The sequence below is a fragment of the Syngnathus leptorhynchus genome, chromosome 7 (assembly GCF_054491065.1).
Source record: "Syngnathus leptorhynchus isolate UIUO chromosome 7, UIUO_Slep, whole genome shotgun sequence".
Lineage (NCBI taxonomy): Eukaryota > Metazoa > Chordata > Actinopteri > Syngnathiformes > Syngnathidae > Syngnathus > Syngnathus leptorhynchus.
Window position 1 is genome coordinate 831163 of NC_141201.1, and position 23251 is coordinate 854413.

At 49.0% G+C, this 23251-nt stretch overlaps 1 protein-coding gene across 8 annotated transcripts in view; it reads right to left on the bottom strand.

The window, feature by feature from the left end:
- The window catches only part of LOC147053974 (neurobeachin-like), an 82560-nt gene that overhangs the window by 8291 nt on the left and 51018 nt on the right, over positions 1-23251 (bottom strand). For all 8 annotated transcript variants that reach the window (XM_085917160.1, XM_085917158.1, XM_085917164.1 and 5 more), the window contains exons 40-47: positions 9329-9446; positions 9131-9233; positions 8643-8758; positions 7560-7672; positions 4706-4846; positions 3645-3764; positions 1974-2126; positions 437-604 (exon numbers count right to left, since the gene is read on the bottom strand). In XM_085917160.1, the coding sequence (XP_085773286.1) occupies positions 437-604; positions 1974-2126; positions 3645-3764; positions 4706-4846; positions 7560-7672; positions 8643-8758; positions 9131-9233; positions 9329-9446 (1032 nt within the window). The remainder of the gene's footprint in view (positions 1-436; positions 605-1973; positions 2127-3644; positions 3765-4705; positions 4847-7559; positions 7673-8642; positions 8759-9130; positions 9234-9328; positions 9447-23251) is intronic.

Consider the following 23251-nt stretch of genomic DNA (forward strand, 5'->3'; position numbering starts at 1 on the left):
CGGACCATGAGTCGCTCACAAACGCCGAGCGCGTGCCGGGACGCACCCCGACGGGAAGTTACGCCGGCCGTGAGTAATAGAATAGGGGGGGGGGGGGCTCGGTCGCCATGGAGACAAGTATTGTACAGTAGAGCAGGCTAATCCCACGTGTATCTTGTTCATCTGTCACAAATTCATCATCTCACGTTGGGAAAGATTCAATGCAAATACGGCCGACTCAAAGTATTCATATAAAGCACAAAATATTCTATTGTGCATTTAATACAGCTTGTCTATTCAGATGTATGACATTTTGCTATCATTTATGAGTTTTAGAAATAAATGTCAAACAAATTTAGGAATACATGTTTATTTTATGAATTTGCAATTTGACTTGAGTTATTTTCTCACTTTGAGTTAACCCCACTGCATGTGCGTGTGTGTACATATGCTTTACCTCTCTGGTCAAAGGATCGGCGACGGCGTCCAGGCTGACGGCGCCCTCGTAGGTCAGGTGGTGAAAGACGTTGAGGGCGCGCACGGCCTCGGGCCCGCGCTGCTTGTAGCCGAAAAGGAGGTCAATCCACTGATGCAGCTGACACGACACAAACTCGCTCTCCAGCGCCTGGCCGACCAGCAGCACAGGGGCCAATTAGAACACGCCAGCGCGCGCACACGCGCGTCCACAAGAGATGACACACGTTGTCCGTTTGCATTCCGAGGCGCTCCGATGCACCCGTGACCTCGCGGGACCTTGCGGCGACAGCAAAACCCACCGGACAATACATTCGGTACACCCACGGACATGCCGTTCAGACCTCCGCCAAGGCCACCCGATTCAAATTTTGGATCAACTGCAGAGAAATAGTACTTTCGGGAATTTGGGCGATAAGAGAAATGTATTGTTCAGAGAGAAATTAATCGGACCTAAAGGGAAAACGGGGGAAATCAAAATCTGATTTATGACACCAAATTTTCATTTGCCAATTTTTACATGCATTTCTTTGAAATTTGCTCATCACATAGAAGCATCATTTATAAGATTTAAACATTTGCTATGAAATGAAAGGTGATGTATTTGACTTTTAAAAAATGTCGCCGAGGTTACACAAAGGTAAAAAAAAAAATTTTTATAGGAAAAATATTTTATCGGATCATGAGAGCAAAATGATTTTGCATTCTATCTTGTGACTACATTTAAGTGCAGCTCATGTGCACTCCAATGGGTTGTGCTGCAATCAGCACTTCTCAGCCCACTAAAAAACAACAACAACAAAAAAAAGACAAATGGCTGCGATGCTAACCGGGATCCAATTTAGTGTAAAACGAGCCTGATAAACGACCGGCGAGGGCGTGCGTATTCTTCCGCCGTGTGCGTGCGTAAGCAGAGAGCGTAGAGGAGACGGCCGCTTGGCCGGCCGGCCGGCTGATGAATGCGACCGTGCGAGCGCCGAGCTGTACCGGGTTCGGCCCGAGCGCCGTGCGGAAAACAGCCATTAGCGACACAGGCTGTGCACACGCATACACACATATACGCGCACGCACGCACGCACACACAACACGCAGGCAGAGTTTGCCACAGGGCATGTCACCGCAATTGGAAGTGGCACATGCAAAGATGGAAAGTGGGAGGAAGCGAGGGAGGCAAAGAGAAAGACAAGGGAGAAAGGCGGGAGGGGGGGGGAAGTACAGAGCCCAACCAAATCAGAAAGGAGGTGAGAGTGGCGCAGACTAGAACAAAAGAAGAACAAAAATGGCAGCACAGACAAGATGGCCATTGCGCAAGGCCGCCCGCTCCACCGAGGAAAGGTCACCCCTGTAAGAGCAGCCCGTATGTGTCACTCAAACTGAAAAGGTCAAGCGTGTTCTGCCCGTGTTTGGCCAGCCGGCCGAGAAGCAAAACTCCAAAAAGGCTGGCAAAAGGATGGAAAATCCATCCATCCATCCATCCATCCAACTGGAGCTCCAAGAATCTCCTTGGGTACGATGCTCACCATTCTGTTGATCCTCACAAAGTCTTCGGGGGTCCTGGCCCAGGCCGGCAGGTCTACGTCGCCCACGGCGGCGCCGTCCTCCCGCGTCCCCAGATGGTAGCCGTTGGCGTTGACCAGCATCTCCGGCAGGTAGAAGAACTCTGGGATCAGCTCCTGCGACAACAATTGCAATTATTAGAAAATAAAAAATGATGAGCAATTAAAGCATCTTCAACCTCTTTTGTCCAAATTAGGTCAATTGTCGATTTTTTTTTTCAATTCCCACTGTGCTATGTTGATTTAAAGTTCCCTTTTAAATTTTTATTTGAAGAGGAAAAAAGTAGAGCAAGAAGAAGAAGAAAGCAGCCCAGCGAGAAGAAGGTGAAAGGTAACGCAAACACGGCAAACAGCGGGGTGTGAAAACTGAGAGCTGGTGAGGTTTTTTTTTTCTTTCACGCTTATTATGATCCACCAAAGTGTTAGCGTGTGAAATTGAAGTGGAAGTGAGTCATTGTTGTCGATGTCGAACGTGACAGCGGAGGAGGCCGGCAACAGCTGCTGAAATTCTTGGCGTGGAAATTTGGCATTGATGATTGACAAGCTGAGATCTAAAGCAGCTACCTAGCGTCCCGCCTTCGTGCCAGCGCAATGCAATGAGGCGTCTGCACACTCGGAATGTTCACGTTGGCCGTGCCTGTGCCTGTGCCTGTCAAATTGCGTCCGGGCCACGCTCTTGTTTCCGTCTGACTCGAGAGGTCAGAGTGGTCAACTAACCACGGCCGGGACACGGCGACTCGCTCTCGTGGTGGTCACGACCGCTGGAGGTTAATGAAGGAGAGACCCCTTTTTTTTTTTTTTTTTTTTTTTTAAATCAGGCAGCCCGATGGCCACCTCTGTCTACCGGGCCTCGGATGACCTCCCACCTGACTCTGGATTCAATTCTTGACAGCTGCCAGGTGGCGCCGCCTGCTGTTTGTGAGGACGCTTCATTAGGAACAGTGGCAATACTGCCAATCGGGTGGCTGGTATCGGCGGCCTCCACGAGTACCCGATACCCTGAAATAGAGCCGATACTACAACCCGTATGGCTAATTTTGACACGGCTCATGACGTTTGGTTAGGTAAGAAATGAATTTTTAAATGAGCGCCACTGTTATTGCAGCTCACCAGACGTGGGCGCATTTTGTTAACAGGGTGCGGCGTGAGCAGGGACAACCTCTGTGCCGACATGGAGAAGAAGTGCCTTTCAAAGGCCTCTTGTCATTAATGCTTTATTAATTGCCGACGGGCAGAGCGCCCGCTACCAGGCTGCGCTCGGAGAGGATGACACTTTGAGGTCAGCGCCCGCCCGCTCGTTCGCCTGCCTGCCTGCCTGCCTGCGTTGGTTCGTGCTAAGCACTCAGGCAACAAATCAGCAGGGTTCAGCGCTTTTTCTGCCTTGCATTCTTTTTCTTTGGCTCTTTGTTCAAGCGCCTGCGATCAGAGATTTTATTTTTTTTTGTCTGAAAAGCTGCCGAAAATGTGGATTTTTTTTTTGAGGGGATTCCCGTGTGAAGGTTTCTCGGTTTGAACACGGTATCTATAATTGATAGAATATGTGAGCGTGCTGCCGGAGCGCACAGCCAGCCGTGCGCTGGCTGGTCGCTATATTAGGTACGCCATCGAGCGTGAGAGAAAGCCTTCAAAGCTCACCCTGACGTCGGAGGTGTCTCGTTGACAGTTCCTCCACGAGCGGGCGATGGAGGAAAAGATGCGGTCCGGGTGGTCAAATTTATCATCGTTGGCGCTGAGAAACAAGCTGGTGAACGGCTCCTGAACAAACAAACAAAGGGAGGGCAAAGTTTTTCACATTTGCTTCAAACTTGAATTCAAAACCCCTTTAAAAGCCAAATTTAAACCTCTGACCTTTTCCAAACTCTAATTTGAGCCCCAAATCCTAATTTGAAAGATAACCTCGTTTTCAATCCTCAGCGTATGGATCAGTTCTTCCCCGGGGGGCGAAATTAACGAGCTTTCTGGCCGAGTAAAACGAGCGTTGATGATAATTGGCTTAAATGAGTTTTTTTTGTTGTTTTTCCCGACAGGGCGTCGGCGGGCATCGGGAAGCAAGGAATTGTGTGAGCCAAACCCGCAGAGGCCAATCTAGGCGCTGTCAAGGGAAGCTGCTCAGTTCATCAGCAGCCGCTTCCGACTAATGATGGCGGCTTTCAGCTCTCGGACTTCCCCAAACAACTTGCGCCGCCTCCTTCGGTAAACGAGGAGCAGAGTAAGCGTGATGGACACGTTTGCGAGGCTGAAGCGCATAAACCTGTCACCCCCGGCCGGCGCCCCCACCCGAATTCCTCCCGCCCCCAGCAAATCATGAGCCAGCCACTCTTTATTTAGCGCACATATGCCGCTTTACTGGCCTGTGAAATGTGGTTTTTTTTAGGGGGGGCCGCGCCAATAGAGACGTAGCGGCGTCATCGGCCCTGACAAGTGACGACGTGCTAACGCTAACTGGCGAATGAGGAGGGAGAGAGAAAGGCTGTCGGGAGGGGAACCTTTGTTTTATTTTATTTTGGGAAAAAAGAATTAACAGGAAGTGATGGCAAACAAATTGAAAGAGAAGGTGGTTGGTAGACAGATTTTTTCTAGAAGTCTCGTAATTGGTGGAAATTTGTTTCATCTTGGGCTCATCACAAAATCCTAACATTTGACCAGGGGTGTGTAGACTTTTAGAACCATCTGGGGAAATTTGCATCCCGACTTACCATCCTGACGAGCCAGTGCAGCGCGCAGGCGGCGGTGGAGCAGAAGCTTCGGTGATGGTACGGCGGCGTCTGGTCGTCGGCCCACGACTCGAAGCGCTCGGCGAAGAAGGCGGCGCGTTTCGGGTTGAGAGCGCCGATGGGCTGCCGGGGGAGGGGCGGGGAAAGCAACAAACAAAGATCTCAGCCAAGAATCTTCCGTCTTAAGTATCAGTGGTTAGTATCGCCAGCCTCCACAAGCACACCCCAAAAACATTTGATGCCAGCGTAATGAATTGAAAGTTGACACAACGAAGCAGGTGGTTGATCATTTTTCATGGGCGTTGTATCTAATGCACGAAGCGAGCTAGCTCTTTTGCCCTTTGCGTTTCCTCGAGGCCACCCAACCAATGGCTGCCATTAAGCATACGCTTAGGCGCCGATAAATTGCTTTCTCTGCCTTTTCAATCAAGCCTGCCAATACTAAAGCCCGCAAGGCACACCGCCGGTCAATATTAATACACTCGCCATGACCCAGTCAGTCACAGTGAAGGATGGTGGTGGTGGGGGGGCTAATCAATGGCAGCTTTCTTGCCTGCGAGCCGCGACGTGAGCAAAGGAGGGCGTTTGGGTCCCGACTTACATCTGGTCACACAGCCAAGAAGAGGTTTATTGAGATCCGCGTGGATTTACGAGGTGATAATAGCCCCGCATGCCACTCGTCTCGGGCCCAGCTGGGGCGCGACCGTAAAAACGCAACGGCCCCTTCCAAACTTGGCCAACGACTGACGTGATTGAGCTCGTTACCGACGAAACCATTTTTTTTTATTCAAAAGCTAATTTCGAACCTGGTTGAAAACACGACGAGTTTGCCTCAACTGGAGCTTTTGTGTCCCTCCAAAGCGAAGAGCGGTGGAGGGATGACTAAAGTCTCTGCTGTGGCTTTGAGCAGGAAAACGGCGCCTAAAGAGAAGCGTCCGTCGCCGGCTTTGAAATGAAGCCCAAACAGAGCGAGCCGGGCCCGTCACAATGGCACAGTGTTGCTCTCGGGAGCGATGGCGTGAGAAGTCGACTGAGAGGCTCCTACACATTATGGAGGAAAAAGAAAACAAACAGTCATCTTTCCTCTCCGCCGAAAAGTCAAATTCAATTAAAGTTGAGGCGAGGGGCCGTTTCAAGGAAAACCCAATGCCAGCAGAGGCATGAAGACATCTATGCCTGTTCACCTATCATTTGGTTTCAAATGATTTATTTGTCATTATTATTCATATTGTATTCATTCTTTTATTTGATTATCAATTTTTTTAAATGTATTTCTTTTTTCATTTTGGTCTTGTTTTGAACTCGGGTGTCTTGACGACAACACCGATTGAGAGCGAATGGATTTTAGCGGCCACACCCACAACATTCCAAAAGAAGAGCGATACGTGATCTCACGCTCGACCTGCTGAGATATAAAGCAAGAAAAAGATGATGACAACTTTAGAACGTGAAACACGTTGCACTTAAGATTTCACAAGGAATTAAGCCGGCGAGACACGTCAGATTCGTTTGCGCTCGCCTTGTCGCATGCAATCAGGAAGAGGAAGCGGGGGGGGCTTGACAAAAAGTTCAAACTGCACGAGATGAAACGACACGCCAGCTTTTCTCTGATTGGCTGGGAGGAATCACGTGGTCTTCCTGTTATCTCGAATCCTGACGCCTGAAAATTTGCGGCCATAGGAACCATTCAGCCTCCTTTCCCCCAAACATTTGACCCCAGTGAAGAGTTTTTGGAATGGCGTGGCTGGTTATCCACGGTTGGACGTCATGGCTGACACGTTGCGCAAAGTGACACAAAGCTTTTTGACTCACAACTATTTGCAGTGAGTGTTACGCAATGTGCCAACGTTGCGTGTGACTCCAGGAAAACTCCCATCAGGTGATTGCGCAGCTATGAAGAACCTCGGCTTTCTCCTCAGCCGTCAGCCGCTTGTCAAGTCATCAGGAAATAATCATTAGCGTCCAACGTGCGAGGCTTGGTGACGACCTGCCACGCAAATATACGGCCCGCGGGCGGCGCCTTTCGCGGCCGCTAATTGTCGGCGTGCAGGTGAGCGCAATACGTGGGCTGCATACGTGGGAAAGCTGGTGTCGCTGGGGGGGTCCAAGGACAACTGTCAAGTGTTGCGGGCCTGTGAACTCATGCTAATGAAGGCAGCTCCGGCATGCAAGCAGCATGGGAGGATGTCACCTGAATACATTACAATACATAACTGGGGGGGGGGGGGCAGATAGACGTCTAGCAGGCCAGATGCAAAGTCAAAGAAGCAAGACGTCCACCCAAATCCATTGTGGCCATTGAAATGAATTGATACACGGGAAAACGGCGAGGGCGTGGCCTGGTCTAGCCAGTCAGGTTGGGTTAGTGTTTGTGCCTTGTGCGTGCTAATTGCCAGTCCTCCCATTTTTGTCCGCTTCAATTAACAAATTCAAGTGCATCATACTTTTTTACTCTATAATTTGACACGATAATCAACATACCGCCACCAACATTTTTTTCCTCTGACTATTTCTACTACTCCAAGACGTGTTGTGTTATTTTGTCTACCCTCGTGAACTGGAATTTTATTCTCGACAACCATTGAGAGAAAGAGAAAAAAACTGCTGCGGATCAACATGACAAAGTGAGTCAGTAAAGAAATGGCAGCCAGGAATGTGACTCTTTTCAGGTCACTGAGCAGAACATGAGGGAGAGAGCGAGAGAGAGCGAGAGAGAGGGGGAAGCAGGCCAAAGTTTGTACTGGAATAATTCGTTGCCTTTGCCCAAAACAGACAGAAAAACATCAAGCCTGAAAAGTTCGCCGGGTCTCAAAATGGCACAATGAAGAAGTTCTACCTTGGAGAGATCTCTGAAGTTGGCGGGCAGGGTGAGGTCCAGCTCCTGACAGTCGTAGCTGGCCAGAACCCAGGGGAAGAGCGGGTACTGGTTCAGGTCGTTGTACGTCCGGCCTGGATGGCACAATACATCCATGAAAGACTCCACCGTAACCAAATTATGCTGAAGAGGTTACCATTTTTTATTTTTTTCAAAGGTGACGTGAAAGTGTGGAAGCATGGCCGCCGTGTCGTCGGGGCGCGGGCAGAGTGTCGGGATGTTAATAATAGCCCGATGGTGGTTAATTAGCAGAGCACGTCCCCTTCGCACCTCTCCTCGCCGCCGCCGCCGCCACGGCCCAACTGTCGACGGCGCTTCCCGACGTGCCTGTCAGCCCGGGTCATTACCGGGAGATTCTCTCTTTTCTTTTTCATTTAATGAATTTCCTGCATGTTTTGCCCTCCGTCTTGCCTTTCCGTCTAATTAGCTGACAATAATGTATCCAAGGAGCTGAGGCTAAATATAAATATGCATGAAGGCGGCGGCGGCGGCGAGACGCGGCGTGACACCCCGACGAGCGAGGCCCGGCTCGCCTCCCCCTGTTGGATCAGAGCGAAGAGCCTTTTCCCATCTACACGCCGGACGCGGGTAATTATCCAGCCGCGCTCGCGCTTCAAACAAACGACGTGGACCGCTTAAGGACGAAAGCGGGCCGACGCCAGGCGCTCCTCCTGCCATGTCGTTTGTGTTTATTGATGGCGGCGGCGGCGAAGAACTTGCAGTCGGTGGACTCCGACACCCGAGATGAAGATAATTGCTTTAAGCGTAAAGCTCTCGGGTCCAATAACGTTTTTCCACTATCGGCAGAAAATGAGTCTGTTTCAATGTAAGTGACTGACGGCAAAAGTGGCAAAAAAAAAAACACACACAAAAAAAAAAGCTCTGTATTGATATCTGGACTCTCACCATTCTCCAAACCCTAAAATAAATTAAAAAAAAAATTCTCCAAAACCTCGATTCCATTTTCGAGTCACAATTTGATTCCATTGTTGATTTTTTTTTTCCAATAATTTGTTTTGATTTATGATTATTTTATAGGCGCACCTGCGATGGTGTTGAGGAACATGAGGTACTCAAAGTTGGAGATCTCTCTCCTTTGCCAGCGCTGCGTCATGTTGGACGACTTGAAGAGCTGCCGAGGGCTGGCCAGCGAGGCGCGCCTGCAAAACAAGACAAAAAGGTGCCGCCTTGCGTCACATCTGGCACGCCGCGCCATCGGCCTTTGACGACAGTCCGATGACTCGGCGCTTCATGCATTCGTGACTCAATCGGGGTTTGGATCGTAGCCCTTCAGTCTGAATTTGTCATTTTGGACAATTGCGGGAAGACTTTGGGAAAGGCCCGTTCCTCCAGCCAATTCACCGCCACGTTTTCATTTGACCCATTCCTCCAATTGTGACAAGTCATTTCCATTCATTCCCTCCATGAATTGGGCCACCATTGCCAGGGTCAGCGCACTAGCGCACAACAAAAACAAGGGCAAGGGACGGCCGACGCTAACGCGCTAAACAACGCTCGCGTCAGGATTGGACCTGTCTTGGGGGAGTCCATAGCTGGTCCCCACTCCGACTCGAGGAAGACTGTGGATTGCTTTCTTCACCGTGGCCTGGTCGGGGAAGTTAAACAGGACGGATGCTGGAAGGAAAGAAGGAAATTGATTCAACTTGCTTGTGTGTTGAGTTTTCCATGAAAACAACTGAATAAGAATAAAATGAAGAAGTATGGCGTACTTCGATTGGCCATGAAGACCTCCATGGCTGTGTTTTGCAGCAGGTGACGCCTGGAGAAGATGGCGCGGATTTCGCTGAACATCCACTTCCCGTGCAGACCTTCCGTGTAGGCCAACACCTGCGTCGGAACACATTTCCACAAAGGCCCGAATGAAACAATGAGAGTCCCGCTAACCATCTTGGACCCCATGTGGCGTGTGACAAAAATCAATAAAAGCATTGTGTGTTAAAGGCTGAGGTGGCAGACAAAAGAAAGGACGGGCGGGCGCCGCGGGGCCCCACGCGCGCAAAAGTAAGACAATTGTTCTGACAGGTGAGAACGGCCCCCGCTTTTTCCATCACGCTCCGCTTGGAACAATTTTGTCCCGCGGCGACCTCATGGGCTCTCAGGGTCGTGGCGGCGACGTCTCTGGAGAGGCCACGCGCCAGTAGAAAGACAAACACTGAAAATCTCACAGCGTGCCGTTTGCAATTTTTCATATCAACGATTCAAGGACTTAGCTTCTGTCCTGTTTCTTAATATCCAACAACACTCTGACCAGGAGAGCGGGATGCGCTCCAGCAGGTCAGCTCCGGCTGACGAGCGGGGGGCCCGGCCCGCCGCCTTAATTTCTCCACGGAATAGCCGGCCGGCCGACCCCGCCGCCGCCGCCCGGCTCTCTGGAGCTCAATTAAAATTGGATTAGATGGAGATAGCGGCATCCCTCAACTGATGCTCTCCTGCGGGTGCCCCCCTCCCGCCCTCATTTGACACCTCCGCAGCCTCTCCTCTAACTCAAACAGTTGTCATAGAGACAGCGTGGCCCCAAAGGACAGCAGGTGAGGGTCCAGATGCATCCAGATGTTGTGGAAGTCAAATTTCCAAATTCCAAAGGCATCATGGAAAGAAGGCTCGTCAGGTGAAATATGCCGTCCCGTGACCTTATTTGGCCGTTACAGTGCATTTCCTATTCAAATAGACTGGAAGCAGTGCAGCTTCCAAAATCAACCACAAATTTGGATCTATAGATGCAAAAAAAATAACACCAAGAAGCATCGGCTGAAGTCAGGCATTTTCTCTGAATTTTTCCACATTTTACTCCCTGATTGCAACCAAATTTGAACCATGAATGGTCAAAAGATGAATGGAGATCAGATTTGATAAATATTTTTTCCTTTTTTATTTTGTGCGGTTGCTACCAAATTAGCATGATGTATTCTGGAAAGGTAGGTGACATTGCATTGTTACAACCTCATTTGTAATTTTCGGGCGGATTCTTTCACCTCAAAACATTTGGCAGGCGTGAGAAGGCTTGACATTTTGGATTGAAGCGGCTCACTTTGGGACCATCTCGAGATTGCAAGCAAATTTTTACATGTGGTTTGGTTTGTGCCGCTGTCCTGTCCAAGTGAACATTTCTGCGGCTTGACAAAGCGCAGGCCAAAGGGCTCGCTGTCAACAAAAGGGAGGCTAAACACCGACTTGGGCTGGGGGGGGGGGTGCGAAAAAGCTGATTTCAAACAGCTTCAATCAGAAGATTTGTCATAATAACAAAGCTTTGGGGGTCGAAAGCCAACGCACGGGGCCCCTCCTCCTCCCCGTGTCGACTCGACAAAGCCCAGCGCCCGTGTTTCTTTTTTTTTTTTGCGGGGATGTTGGGGGGGCAGCTGTAAAAAATGCCATTTAATGAACCTGTCTGCTGAAGCTGTCCCCTGCCTGTCAGAGGTGTCAGCCGCTGACGAGCGCTGGGGACGGCCGTCCGCCCGTCCGCCCGCCCGCCTCCAGTCACAGACAGGCCTGCCAGCTGGAGGCTTCGGCCCCAATCTAATCACGCCACCAGGAAGGGACCGGCGGGCGCTCTGCTCTGCTCTGCTCTTGGTCTGTCACGCTCAGAGCTGCAAGGGGAGGGGGGGGGGGGGGGCGCTTGATGATGGAAAGGAGGTCTGCCGCCCAAGCCTTTTGTTTCCACGCGCACGCTCATTAGGAAGCCAAGGCGCATGCGCCGCCAGCGCCAGCACCAGCGCCAGCGCTCTCGGTGCTAAAGCGGAAGCAACTTGACAAATCCACCAAATCGGTCTTTGCAAAATAAAATGTATGAATGTATCTCAAATATTTCGGTTATTGATTGGAATGTTGTTTTGGAACAGTGTCAAGTTACTCTCGTTTGCCCTCCATGAGTGGAGGAACAGGCGCAAGCTTTGCAATTTACCGTCCTCGCACCTTTGCCACTTGACAGAGGGGCCACATGGCAACCACAAAGACGTGAGGAGGAGGCGGCCGTTTAAACCCGTCCTAACAAACGGGGCAGAGAAAAGGGCCTCTAATCACATGTGACTGCCCGGCGGCTTCGACTACACTTTGGTTGAAACGCCGTGATGGATGTTATTAATAAATCTAAAGCTGTTGGGGGGTATCTGCATATTTCCTCCTGGATAGGAGAATAATGCAATTCGGCGTGACGGCTATATTTATACGAGCGAGCGCAGCAGTGTGACACGGTGCGTCGCGGCCGCCCGGTCGGTCGGCCGCCGCTCTCTCACTTTGCACATTTGCCTAATCGGCTTCCGTCCCAAGGTGGGAGAAGGATCCATCCATACGCCCTTTGTGGCTTTTCAGGGAATGCCAACGCCAAAGTTCGTCCGATATTTTTCCTCAGGTGACATGAAAAGTCTCGCCGGCGCATTGAACTTGAAATAAAGCGCAACGGAAAGGGAATCTCCGCACGTTTGCGTGAATCCATTTTTCACGCCGCAAAGAATTAGCGCATCAAAGAACGTTCCATCACTGACAAGCAAAATATGATTCCCGGCATTCATATAAGCGCTGTATAAATAGTCCGCGCCAGTCGCCTCCACTCGGGTTGAGGCCCGTATCACGCAGACTCTTAAAGCAGGTATTGCTTGGGGGTGCTTGTTGCCATGTGTGTGTGAGCGTGAGGGGGGCAAGATAGAGATTTGCATAATCAGTGTCAGTCTACATTTGGGAGAGAGCTGGAGTGTGGCGGGATGACACGGTGTGGCTGCTCTCTCTGCCAGCCAGCCAGTGGGCGAGCGAGTGAGCGTGTGAGCGAGCGGTGGGATAAAGTAGATGAATATGCATGCCTTAAACACGTCCAGCCAACTTTGTCAATAGCGTTTATGTCAGCCACGCTCCTTGGCACGCATTAGCCACTTCTTCTTATACTTGCGATTGTTATTTTGAAGTCCGTCAAACGGATGGCCTCAAAATTCACTGGCTAGCTCTGGCTCATCAATCAATAACGATCCTTTTGTGCATTAGATTAGCTTTACTGACCGATTGCTTGACACTTTGCCAATGATTACGTGCCAAGAAGAGACTTTGGAGAGCCCATCAAGCAGATAAAGAGCTTGAGACGTTTTAGTCTAAGGAGCTTGAGGCCCATCTTCTCTTAATGGGACTTTTTCCGAGAGGCTTGTCAGCCTTAAGATGACTGAAATCTTTCCCGGCCGGGATGCCGCCATCGGGGCTGCCACGCCGAGCGCCAAGCTGATCGCTTTTGAGCCCGCTTTTTTTTTTGTTTTTTTTAATGGTGGTGTGGGAGGGAGAGGGAAGCGGTGGAGAAAGAACAAGACAAGAACGGAGGAGAGCAAGCAGGAGGGCGGCGCTGATGAGCAGCGAGCGGCCCTCCATTCATCTGGTCTGCCACAGCTTTTTTTGCCTGATTCGTTATCCGTTTAGTTATTTGCAAGCGATTGCTGGGTAATATGTTGTGGATTTGGTGGAATTCCGCCTGTCACCTGCTGCTACATCATGCGTGAACCCAAACGGGGTGGACGCTCTTTGAGGATTATGCTGGGTGACACCTCCATCGGGAGCATCATTTTCGCAGGCATCCCGCGGAATTAGCTTGACGGAAAAAAAAGAAAAAGGTGGAACAGGTTTCTTATCGGCTCTTCTGCATACGAGGGGGGGGGGGGCTTGTTCATGCAAATGAGCGCCTTTTGTCAGGCGGCGGCGTCAACCCTCGAGGGCTGAGCGGGGCCACGCCGGGCCGAGGCTACGCTAATCCGCCACTGGAGCGCGCCCGATAATTTGCGCCTTATCCTCATGTAATGATAGCGTTAAAGTCTTTTTCCTGCCGCTAATCCCGCCGCCATGCGGCTGAGGTTTGTTGTCAGCGGGCTACTAGTTAGCATGCTGCTGCCTAAATCAAATGCAATCGTACAGGAGCGAGGCCCTGATGTAACTGACGATTGTGATTCGTCATGCATGGCTTCTGCGCTTGCTGATTGGCCTCAGCGCTTCGGCCAGAGAGACTAGCTCCGGGCTATGGCGGCCATCTTGGAAACACAGCGTCATTCTCAAAGTGTGAGCCTTTGCACTGGACTGGATTAAAAAAAGAAAATAGCGTCTCGCAGAAGACATATTGTGCATTTTGCCCACAACGCAAAATATTATAAAAATTGTTTTTAGCCAGGTAGCCCCCAAGGAGCAGCCCCACGACAACATTGTGATTTTCTAGGAATTTTATATAAGTGGCCTGTATATAAAAGAAAGCGAGCTGTTTTTGTTTTCAAGAAAGCAAGTGCAACCTAATGAAAAGAGCGTTAGCTTTGGCAACTCTTGAGCTCAGCGGGGATCCCGGCCGGCCGGCCAGCCATTACTGGAGGCTGCCAAAGGCAACAACTCCCCGTCTCGTCCCTCCTCCCCCTGCCAAAGCCAACAACTCCCCGTCCGTCTCTTTCCTCCCTCCCTCCCCCCCTCGACAAGCTGCTTTGGCGTGCTGCGATTTGACTAATTACGTCGGATTAGAGCATATTCACGCAAGATGTTCTCTTGAGGGTCAGCGACACGGCGCCGGCCGGTTGGCCTCTCCTGTTCGGGACCCGGCCTGCTCGTACACAAACGGGCCACTTGGATAGAACAAGCTGCCACCGTTTCCCATTCCTGCTGATTATTTGTTAGCATTAAGCTAACAGATCGAGGCTAAATTTGTCTGGACGATGTAAATCCAGTTGATGGGCCTAGGCTTTAAAATGTATTTTCAAAAAGAAGGCAAACCTTAGGATCATTTACATTTGTCCGCGGGGAAATATCTGCCTTTGAATTCAATTGTGCTAAATCAATTTGCCACAATGGGGGAGGCTGCTTGACTATTTGTACGTGTAATAATGGGGGCGGCACAATGGCAAAGAGGCTTACGGCCGGCGTTTCATCAAACATTTGGGCAAAAAAGTTCCAAGGGGCCTGATGAAAGAAGCCAAAGCTGGTGGGATCGCCCGGCCGCATTGTACACAAGTCACATCAAATTAATACGGAGGGCCGCTCGCATCCTTTCTTCTCCTCGGCTTTTCACAACGGATTAAGCTATGAAAACTCAGAAATGACTAAAGCACCTATTAGGCTGCGCGCTCCCTCCCTCCCGCCTTTCTTCCGTTCGCTCGCTCGCCTTTGAAATGCGCATCACTTCAAATTGGAAAAACCTAGACTGCAACTTTGCCAAAGCAAAATTGCTCAAAGTTGTCAGTGATTCCACTTTTTCCTTTGACCATCAATGTACTTGCCACGTACTTGGACATGTTCTCCAAGAAATCCAAAGAGCTCTAAAACAATTGAAACTGTTGACTTTAGTCGACTTTTCTGATTGGTTATCGCGTCACTTGTTGCTTAGGCGTGTCAAGATGAAGGTGGGGGGGGGGCAAATGTTTGATTGAAAATACCCTCGTAGCGAGCAGCCTTCATCCATGCAAGGCGAGCGCTGAGTGGGGGGTGGAGGGGGGCGTGTCTCGGTGCACCCCGACTCGCCTTCTCTCTTCAAAGACGTGCATGAATTGTAATTATGGCTCCTAACAGGATTGGAGAGCGCGCACTTGAGAAGCGGGTCGTGTGGAGTTAAACGGCTGTCACACACTCCAAAGCCGAGCTGCCATGAGAAGTAACCGACAAAGGCCGGCCGGCCGGCCGACTCCATCCGGCGTCCCGCCCGCTTCACCTCTCGAGCCACATGGCAGCATTGTTGCTCCAGGTTGCACTTTTTCTACCTCATGCACAAAAGACGTCCAACGTCGTCTTGACATATGTTATCAAGCAAGAGATGGTAGAGTTTAACGGGGGGGGGGTTCGATGATTGGTACCACCTGAGAAACCAACGTGTCAGATTATCTCCCGACCTGGCCATTAGGAGCAACGGAAAAGCTCATCTGAGCCTCCACAAAATGCTTCAATATGGGACCCTTCAATGGGGGGGGGGGGGAAGCGTGACGTCCCCCACGCTTGACCCTCGTTTTCAACTCTTAATTGGATTGTGAGCAGAGCTGAAGAAACTTTTGGCTATTGTTCACTGAGCTGTGCTTTTCTTTAGCAGCATTCCTTCCAGTAGTTTGCTTCCTCAACAAAAACATTGGCTGCCGGGAAACTTTTCAGTTTTCATAAACTGGCTCCCTCCCTCCCTCCCATCTTTTTACATTTTCTCCAATCGGCTTTCTCAGCGAGCTCACTGGTGACAGGCTGAAAGAAAGCCAAGCCAAAGCCATTGTGTCGCCTTTCAGCGCTCGCGAGCAAACCAACAGTTGGGCCCAACACGCCAAATCAAGTCAAGTTAGATTCATGGAAAACCGGGTCATCTTCAGGGAAAGCGGGGATTTGGACCCTAGCGTCCTACCACGGTAGTCCATTAGGTCTTTGCATTGGTTGTTTGGTGTCAAATCAAGATGGCCGCTCGTGAGCTTGCATTGATTCAGAAAAAAAAGACGACCAAATCAGTAGGAAGGAAATTCTTCAGCCAAATAGAACGAAAATATTTTTTTCAACTTTATTATTGTTCTAAACATATTTTTAAAAAATCTCAAATTGAAGCAAAACGTGCGTTCTTTGTCTGCTAAGATATTACAATTTGGATATTTTGCTGATATGGCTTGTTTGGCCTCCAGCATTTGGAGCAGCAGGCACGTTTGCAATTTGACATCTGCTCTCATGAAACTTTCCAAACTTTAATTGTTGCACTGGAGTAAAACATGAGCTAATAGACAAGTAACGGGCGCCTTTAACAATCACATCAATCAAGCTCATTACCCCCTCACGCGCCGCTTTCAAACAAAAAAAAAAAACTATGATGAAAATAATTAGAATAATATCTCATTAAGGGAGCCAATGAGCGACATGGGGGAGAATTAATAGCAGACAGGTGTACAACACAGCGCAATTATGGAAACCCAAATGAGTTCACTGCCTGGAGGCAAACGCAGTGTGTGCGGGAGGAGCTTTCCAGGAGCCAGGCTCACTGCACTGGCAAGAGCGCCAAACCAAAACAAAATGTCTTCAATGTGTAAATTAGGAAAGCGGCTTTCCCCGCGGCAGACGCAGGCAGGCAGGCAGGCAGGCCGAGATGAGACGGGGCGCGGCGGTGAAATGTGATCAAGGCCGCTGAGGCGAGGGGAGGCGCGGAGCGGCGGGCGTCAGCGCCGACGCTCAGCTCGGCGGCAAGTGGCAGCTTCTCTTTTACAGTCAATCATTCATTACTCAGCCCAGCGCTGCCTCTCCAGGTTCTTTTTTTTTTTTTTAAACGGCAAATCCACCCCCTTCGTTAGCCGATGTCAACATCCGACACGATGGCAGCAGCACTGACTAATACTAGATGGCCTGAGACTAGAACAAACCATTTTATCTCCATTTGATTTGCTGACCTTTCCAAACAATGTGTTTAAATTAAATGGGACAAGTTGCAGAGATTTTTGGTAGCTAGCTTGCTCGCTCGCTCAGTCGCTCGCTAACCACGGCCTACAACGCGCGATCCGTTCTCTTTGAAAAATAGCACATCTGACCATTAAGCCGAGCAACAGAAAAGTCAAGTCACTTTAGCACGGTCGCCGTTCGCCACGTGAATCGTTTTTCTTCGATGACAATCCGATTGTGAGAAGGCAAATTCGAAATGGTCCCTGCCCTTCCTTCCTTCCTTCCTAAAAGAGAAGACCTGAGCGGGGCCGAAATGCAAACCATGTCACGCTGGAGGCGCATCTAACGCGGTCTGAGTGTCGTTAATTACCGTATAAAATAAGCAATTGGCAACCTGGCCCATATGTCGGCGCCAGCGTGGCGGATGGAAATGAGGCGGGCTCCGTTTGACGCCGCTGACGGGCTAATATTAAGCGCGGCTCAGCGGCAGGCAGAACTAATCAAAGTCGACAAAATGTCTCTCCTTGCCATCTTTGTCTCGCATCCACTCCGGGGCTTTTTTGGCTTTCTCTCCTGCCCTAGCAATGGTGGCGCAGCGGTGTGGGTGTGTTAGGTCAAGCCAGAAGGAGCAGGAAAGGGAAAATGGCTCAGAAATGGGTTGTCACGGCAATTCCGTAGCAAATCATACCCTTGTTGCAAAGCAAGAAAACATTTCTTTATCTATTTATTTCAATTCTATGATTGTTTGTTTTTGCAAAGTCCATGACTCGAATGCTATAGTATACAATTTCTTCCGAGGCTGAAAATCTCATTCCCATTCATTTCAAAGGGAAAGATGATTTGCGTTACCAGCGTGATCATGGAACAAATTTAACTTGTAAGTCAAGGTACCACTGTAGCTTTTTTTCTTCCTGACCCAAAAATTGGCTGCGTTTAACATCAAAAAAGAAACTTGCAGACAAAAATGGTTTAAGCGTCACTTTCAGATGTATTAAAAAAAAAAAAAAAAAAAACCTCTTCTGAGGTCTCGGCGTGACGTGTCGCAAATGAAGCCCCCCCCCCCCCCCCCACCTAGCAGACATAAATCACGGCGCAAAACAAGGCGGGCCGGTCCGATTCCTGAATGGAAATGATGTGTCAATACACTGCCGTCCGTCCATTCACGCGCGTCAGCTGGCCCCGCGGCACAATGGGCCGGGGGCCGACTTATGAACTCCCGGCCGAGTCCATAAAACAACTGGCGGCGCCGGCGGGGAGCGCCCCCGAGACGCCGCCCTCTCGCACGGACCAGCAGATGACACAGATGGGGCGAGAGCAAACAAAGACGAGGGCCCCTTTGTGCGGCCCGCCGAAGCCTTTCAAGAGCTATTCATGCAACAAATTGGGCAAATCTGGCCGCTCCTGTTTTGCTCTTTTATTAGCATGAGGCCGACGTCACCACGCCAGCGCGCCGTCTGATTTACTGCGGCAAACAGGGAGACTTGCGAGATCCGAGAATTTATTCTAAGGCCACTTTAAAGGCCCGGCCGGGAAACAAGATTGGAAAGTCACTACCTAGCCAGTCAGTGAAGAAAGATCATACAAAAAGAAAACAAGACCAAAACGACCATTTTTTTCTGGAGCTATCTTTTAGAAATTTCAATTCCCGGTGATATCTCATGCTTGGGAATCATTGGGCGATGGATGATATGCTAGCATGGATAGCATAGATGCTACCATGTTATTTTGGCACGACTAGCCTGTAGCGGTAGCAGGCATCGGTACTTGGAGCAATTTATTTTAAGGTTGAAAAAGTGGACCTCTAAAGCAGGTGACCCCGAGGTCGCCGTGGAAATGACAACCGTCCTCATCAAGATGATTTTGCTGAGAATGTTATTTAAAACTGCTTGAAGGAGAAGCAGCGCTGCTTTGTGCTGGCCCTTAACCACATCAAGCTTGAGTGAGTGGCGTTGGCTTCCCTGCAGGTCATTAAATGAACGCGCAAGCTTCCACTCATTAGGCCCTGAAGCGGCAGCAGAAGCAGTAGCGGCAGCAGAAGCAGCGGCGGCACAAGCGCAAGCAATCTGCATGGAGAGACATTTGTCATCATTAGCCCGCCTCTGACAGTTGGCACCCGGCACCTCACATCTCCACGACTGACAATTATGAACCCTTCATCCCTTATTTAGGCAACCCCGCCTAATTTCGCGCCAGGCCTCGGAGGCTCGATCTGCTTTTGTGGACCCGCGCTCGGTCTCGAGAGGGGGGGGGGGGGGGGGGGGGGTGGATTCAAGGAGGACGAGCATCTCGGGGTCAGTGGGCAGATGATTGCGGCGCCCACTCAGAGAGAGCCGACACCTCGCGCAACATGAAGATTAATATGCTGTTTGTTTTTCCCCACAAAAACCACCAGGAAATGAAAATCAGCTGAGCTCAGCGCAAAGCCACAGCGAGGCCTAACATTGCAAAATTTGCTTGGCCATCAGCAGCCTTTAGGATAATTAGCAAGAAAAACAGCGAGTCTGGAATTGTGATTAAGCCCATGAAAGCAAACTTCATGTTGGTTTCTGATTATTATTTTTTTTAATCCACTCATAATAACAACATTTATCAAATTGTTACCTGACTTTTTAAAATTCTGGTCCAGTCAACAAAAACGGTCCCCTCAAAACAAAATGGCCGACTTCCTATACTTTTTGCAATAGCGTCTGAACGTGACTCTCCAAGTGAAACTGGCGTCTGGGGCTCAGTTTCCAAACTATGATGCTACCAACCACCGATTTGTCTGCAACATTGCCAACTCGTGAAAACGATGATTTATTGGACCTAATCATGACAAATTAAGTGATGACGTAATTGAATGGGAAAAGGACACGAGTGCCTTCAGAAGCACAACTACGCCACATCGCTGCAAGCCTTTTCGAAATAGATGCTAAATTGTACGTCAGCCATGAGAAAGTTGCCCCAAAATGATTTTTTTTTTTTTTTAAAGGCCAATTGTGCAACTCTTAATGTGGCAAACACGCACGCACGCTTCTAAATTCATGCAAATGCATGCATGTAATTTATCACAAAGGCTGACAAGCGTAGCATATTGCAAGGGGGTGGGGGAGGTGAAGGGCCAAATGAAGCTGAGCCAATCAATTACGATTTTTAATTTACACTTTGGCCACATTTGTGTGTATAGGTGAGAGAGAGAGAAAAAAAAAAATGCAGGTACGCTGGGAAAAGTTAGGCCATGGTCTGTTTGACTTGAGGAAGGTTGCGATGCGAGCCTTCAGGCGACATGCGCAAGAGGCCCGCAAAATAAATGAATGGACATAAGCCAAAGGGGGTCCGGCAAAATTAGCCGCCCTCCTGCGGAGACGCCATATTGCCGGGGAATCAGCATCAGAATAAGAAGCAAAACACAAAAAAATCCCACTGACAATCTCATCATATCGTAAACACGCAACAGCAGATTAAAGTATATTCTTTTTTTCGCAGCGGGGAATGTCATATCGCTGACATTTATAATCAGATTTAGACCAAAATGTGTCATATTATTAAATCCTCTTAATCTTATCGGCGCGTTAGCTCGGGAGAGCTACGGCATTATAGCTAAATGTTTGTACAAACTTCAACTTGCAGCGCTCACAAATTGTTCATCTTTTTATTGGGTTGCTGAAAGCAAAAGGTTTCCAAAATCTTCATTTATTTTTATGTGAAAAAGGCACTAAACACCGGAAAAGGCAGCCATTTTGGGCAAATTTGCTGCTCTTGCATTTTCAACAATTCCTTCTAGACGCCTACTAATTTTGGGAGCTCCATTTTTAAAATGTTGTATTTAATGATGAGTCATCAAGATGCCAAATTGCCCATAAATCCCAATTCTATGTTCTGGGTGGGGCATGACTTTGGAAGATTTTTGGTGGGTCTCCTAAAGCTGGACAATTTTCAAGTTGCTAAAAATGTTTGCCAATTTTTGACACAATTTGACATTTTGGTACTTTATCAAACGTCGCGTTTACTTTGTACGAATGTGCAGAATTTGCATACGCATAATTGCAGGAATCCATATTATTTCTGTTGACTTCGGCACACACACACACACTGGATCACCTCAGGCCAGTGTCTAAGCACGAGTGTTGCGGTCAAAGAGGGAATTTCCAGTCAAGCCGGAGTGACCCCTGCCATGTTAACAGCACAATCCTTCTTCATACAGAGGAAAGGGACAAAGAAAAATGGAAGACAAGAAGTGTCTCGTCCGCACCGTGGAAACAAAAGAGGCCTTGAAAACGGGGTCACATGCGCTGGTAAAAATGGCCGGCTGGCGGGGAGACGCCATATTGATTTATGCAACGACGCCCGAGTCAGCGTGGCACAATATCAGCGTGGAGGGAAAGCAACAACGCTCCCGTGTACGAGACGACCGCAGTGCCGGCAAACCGGCCATGCCTTGACAAGGCAGCGGCACATGCTTCGGATTAAGAGGCCATAATCTGGGCCAAATCCCCGCGCCGGTATCACGCACGCACGCACGCACGCGGCCGGCCGGCCGGCTACGGGCCAAACCGAAAAGGCGGCGCTCGGGAGGTTACTGGATGCCGACGTCGCCGCGCCCTTGTTCGACGGGAATGTCGAACCGGGTCTGCTTCTAATCAACGTGGCGTAGCGGGAGGGAAGACGGAAAATCCGCCGGTCCACTTTCCAGTCCTATGGAAGAATGTTGGACGGCGGGACCGCTGTGTGTATGCTGACAAACATTCCCGACCAAAATACACGGATAGTATTTGACGGGCTCGTTGTGAATGACAGCGAATAGCGCAGGCACTTGGCAGCCCCTTTTCAGGCGGGAGAGAAGAAACTATTCCACGCCGAGGCTTTTACTTGTCTTCCTTGAAATATTGATCTCTTCCGAAATATCCGACTTCAAAGAGATCAAAGGCGAGATGGTGACGTCACTGCGCTGCCTGATTGTAATTTACAAAGCGGCCAATCAGATAGATTTCAAACTCGTGCGGCTCGCCTTCTCACGGACACTAGGGGGTGCATGCTCATTGGAGACCTGCGAAAAAACGTTGTTGGAGCCATTTATCAATCTAAAATACTTGCGTCTTTGTTCTTTTTTCATTTGATGTGCTTTTCACAGTGAGAGATGAAAAGATTGATCTCAAAACGCAAAATAACAAACTTGCGTGCAAAGACCTTGAGTGTGAAATGCACACGTGAACTATAGCAAATATGAAGTTCATGCTTCCATTATATTCAACACTCTCATAAAATGAAATATATGACGGTACGAGGAGGAAATAATCAATAATAACTAGATGATCAAATCGATCAATAATTATTTTGATAATCAATGGCTCATGAGAACTTATTTCCTTTCATTTTTTTTCAAATCCTAACAAACATTTTTAGATTTCTGTGGTTCTTTCAAAGAGATTTGTTTTTTGATCTTGAGTTGACTCAAAATAAAACATTGACACTATTTTCTGAAATGGTATGGACTGAACAGTAACCGAATTTTATTTTCCTGCACTGTTAAAAATAATGCGCTGATTTAAAAAAAGAGTGATTATTGAATAAAAACGTTAGTGTCATGCCACATTCAGATTTGCACATCATGCCAAATTTAGAAAACAATATTTAAAAATGAAATAGAAATTTGTTTTGGAATTGGAGACGTTCATAAGTTATTGGAAAACAGTTTTGAAATAATTAAACATAAACGAAACGTTTTAAATTGCATGTAATAACTGGTTGCTTCGCGAAACGAATTTCAAAGACGTCCATTAACTGGCTACAGTCATTTAAAAAAAGGTTGTTTTTTAAATTCAAATCTAAGGTATCAGCTTGCAGAATAATTCAATCCGATCGAGTGAAGAAAACCTTTCAAAGAATGCATACGAATAGAAATGACTTCCCCAGCTGACAACGAGCAGCTGTCACTTGGACTTCAACAGAGAACATTCGGGAGGAAAAGCAACGCAATCCAGAAAAGCGGGGGGAAAAAAATCCGAAAACTGCAACAATAACCAAAACGGGGGATTTTTTCCCCCCCACACATGCATGTACTGTGCGTGGGTGTATTTCCTCGTGCTTTTACTTATGCATCCTTTATGTCGTGCTCTCTAAACAGCCGCCACCACCGCGCTCGCTCGCGAGCTGCTGTGACGTAAGACGCGCGCGGCCATTGGGCCAGCCCGCTGCCAACTCCGCCCTTATAATAAAGCCCGTGTGCGCGCGAGCGTATGAACGCGCGCGCGCTCGCTCGCCTGTGCGTGTGTGCGCGCTGTCAAACGACAGCAAACACCGAGGCGGTGCGCGCCGGCAGAGCACATTCCACT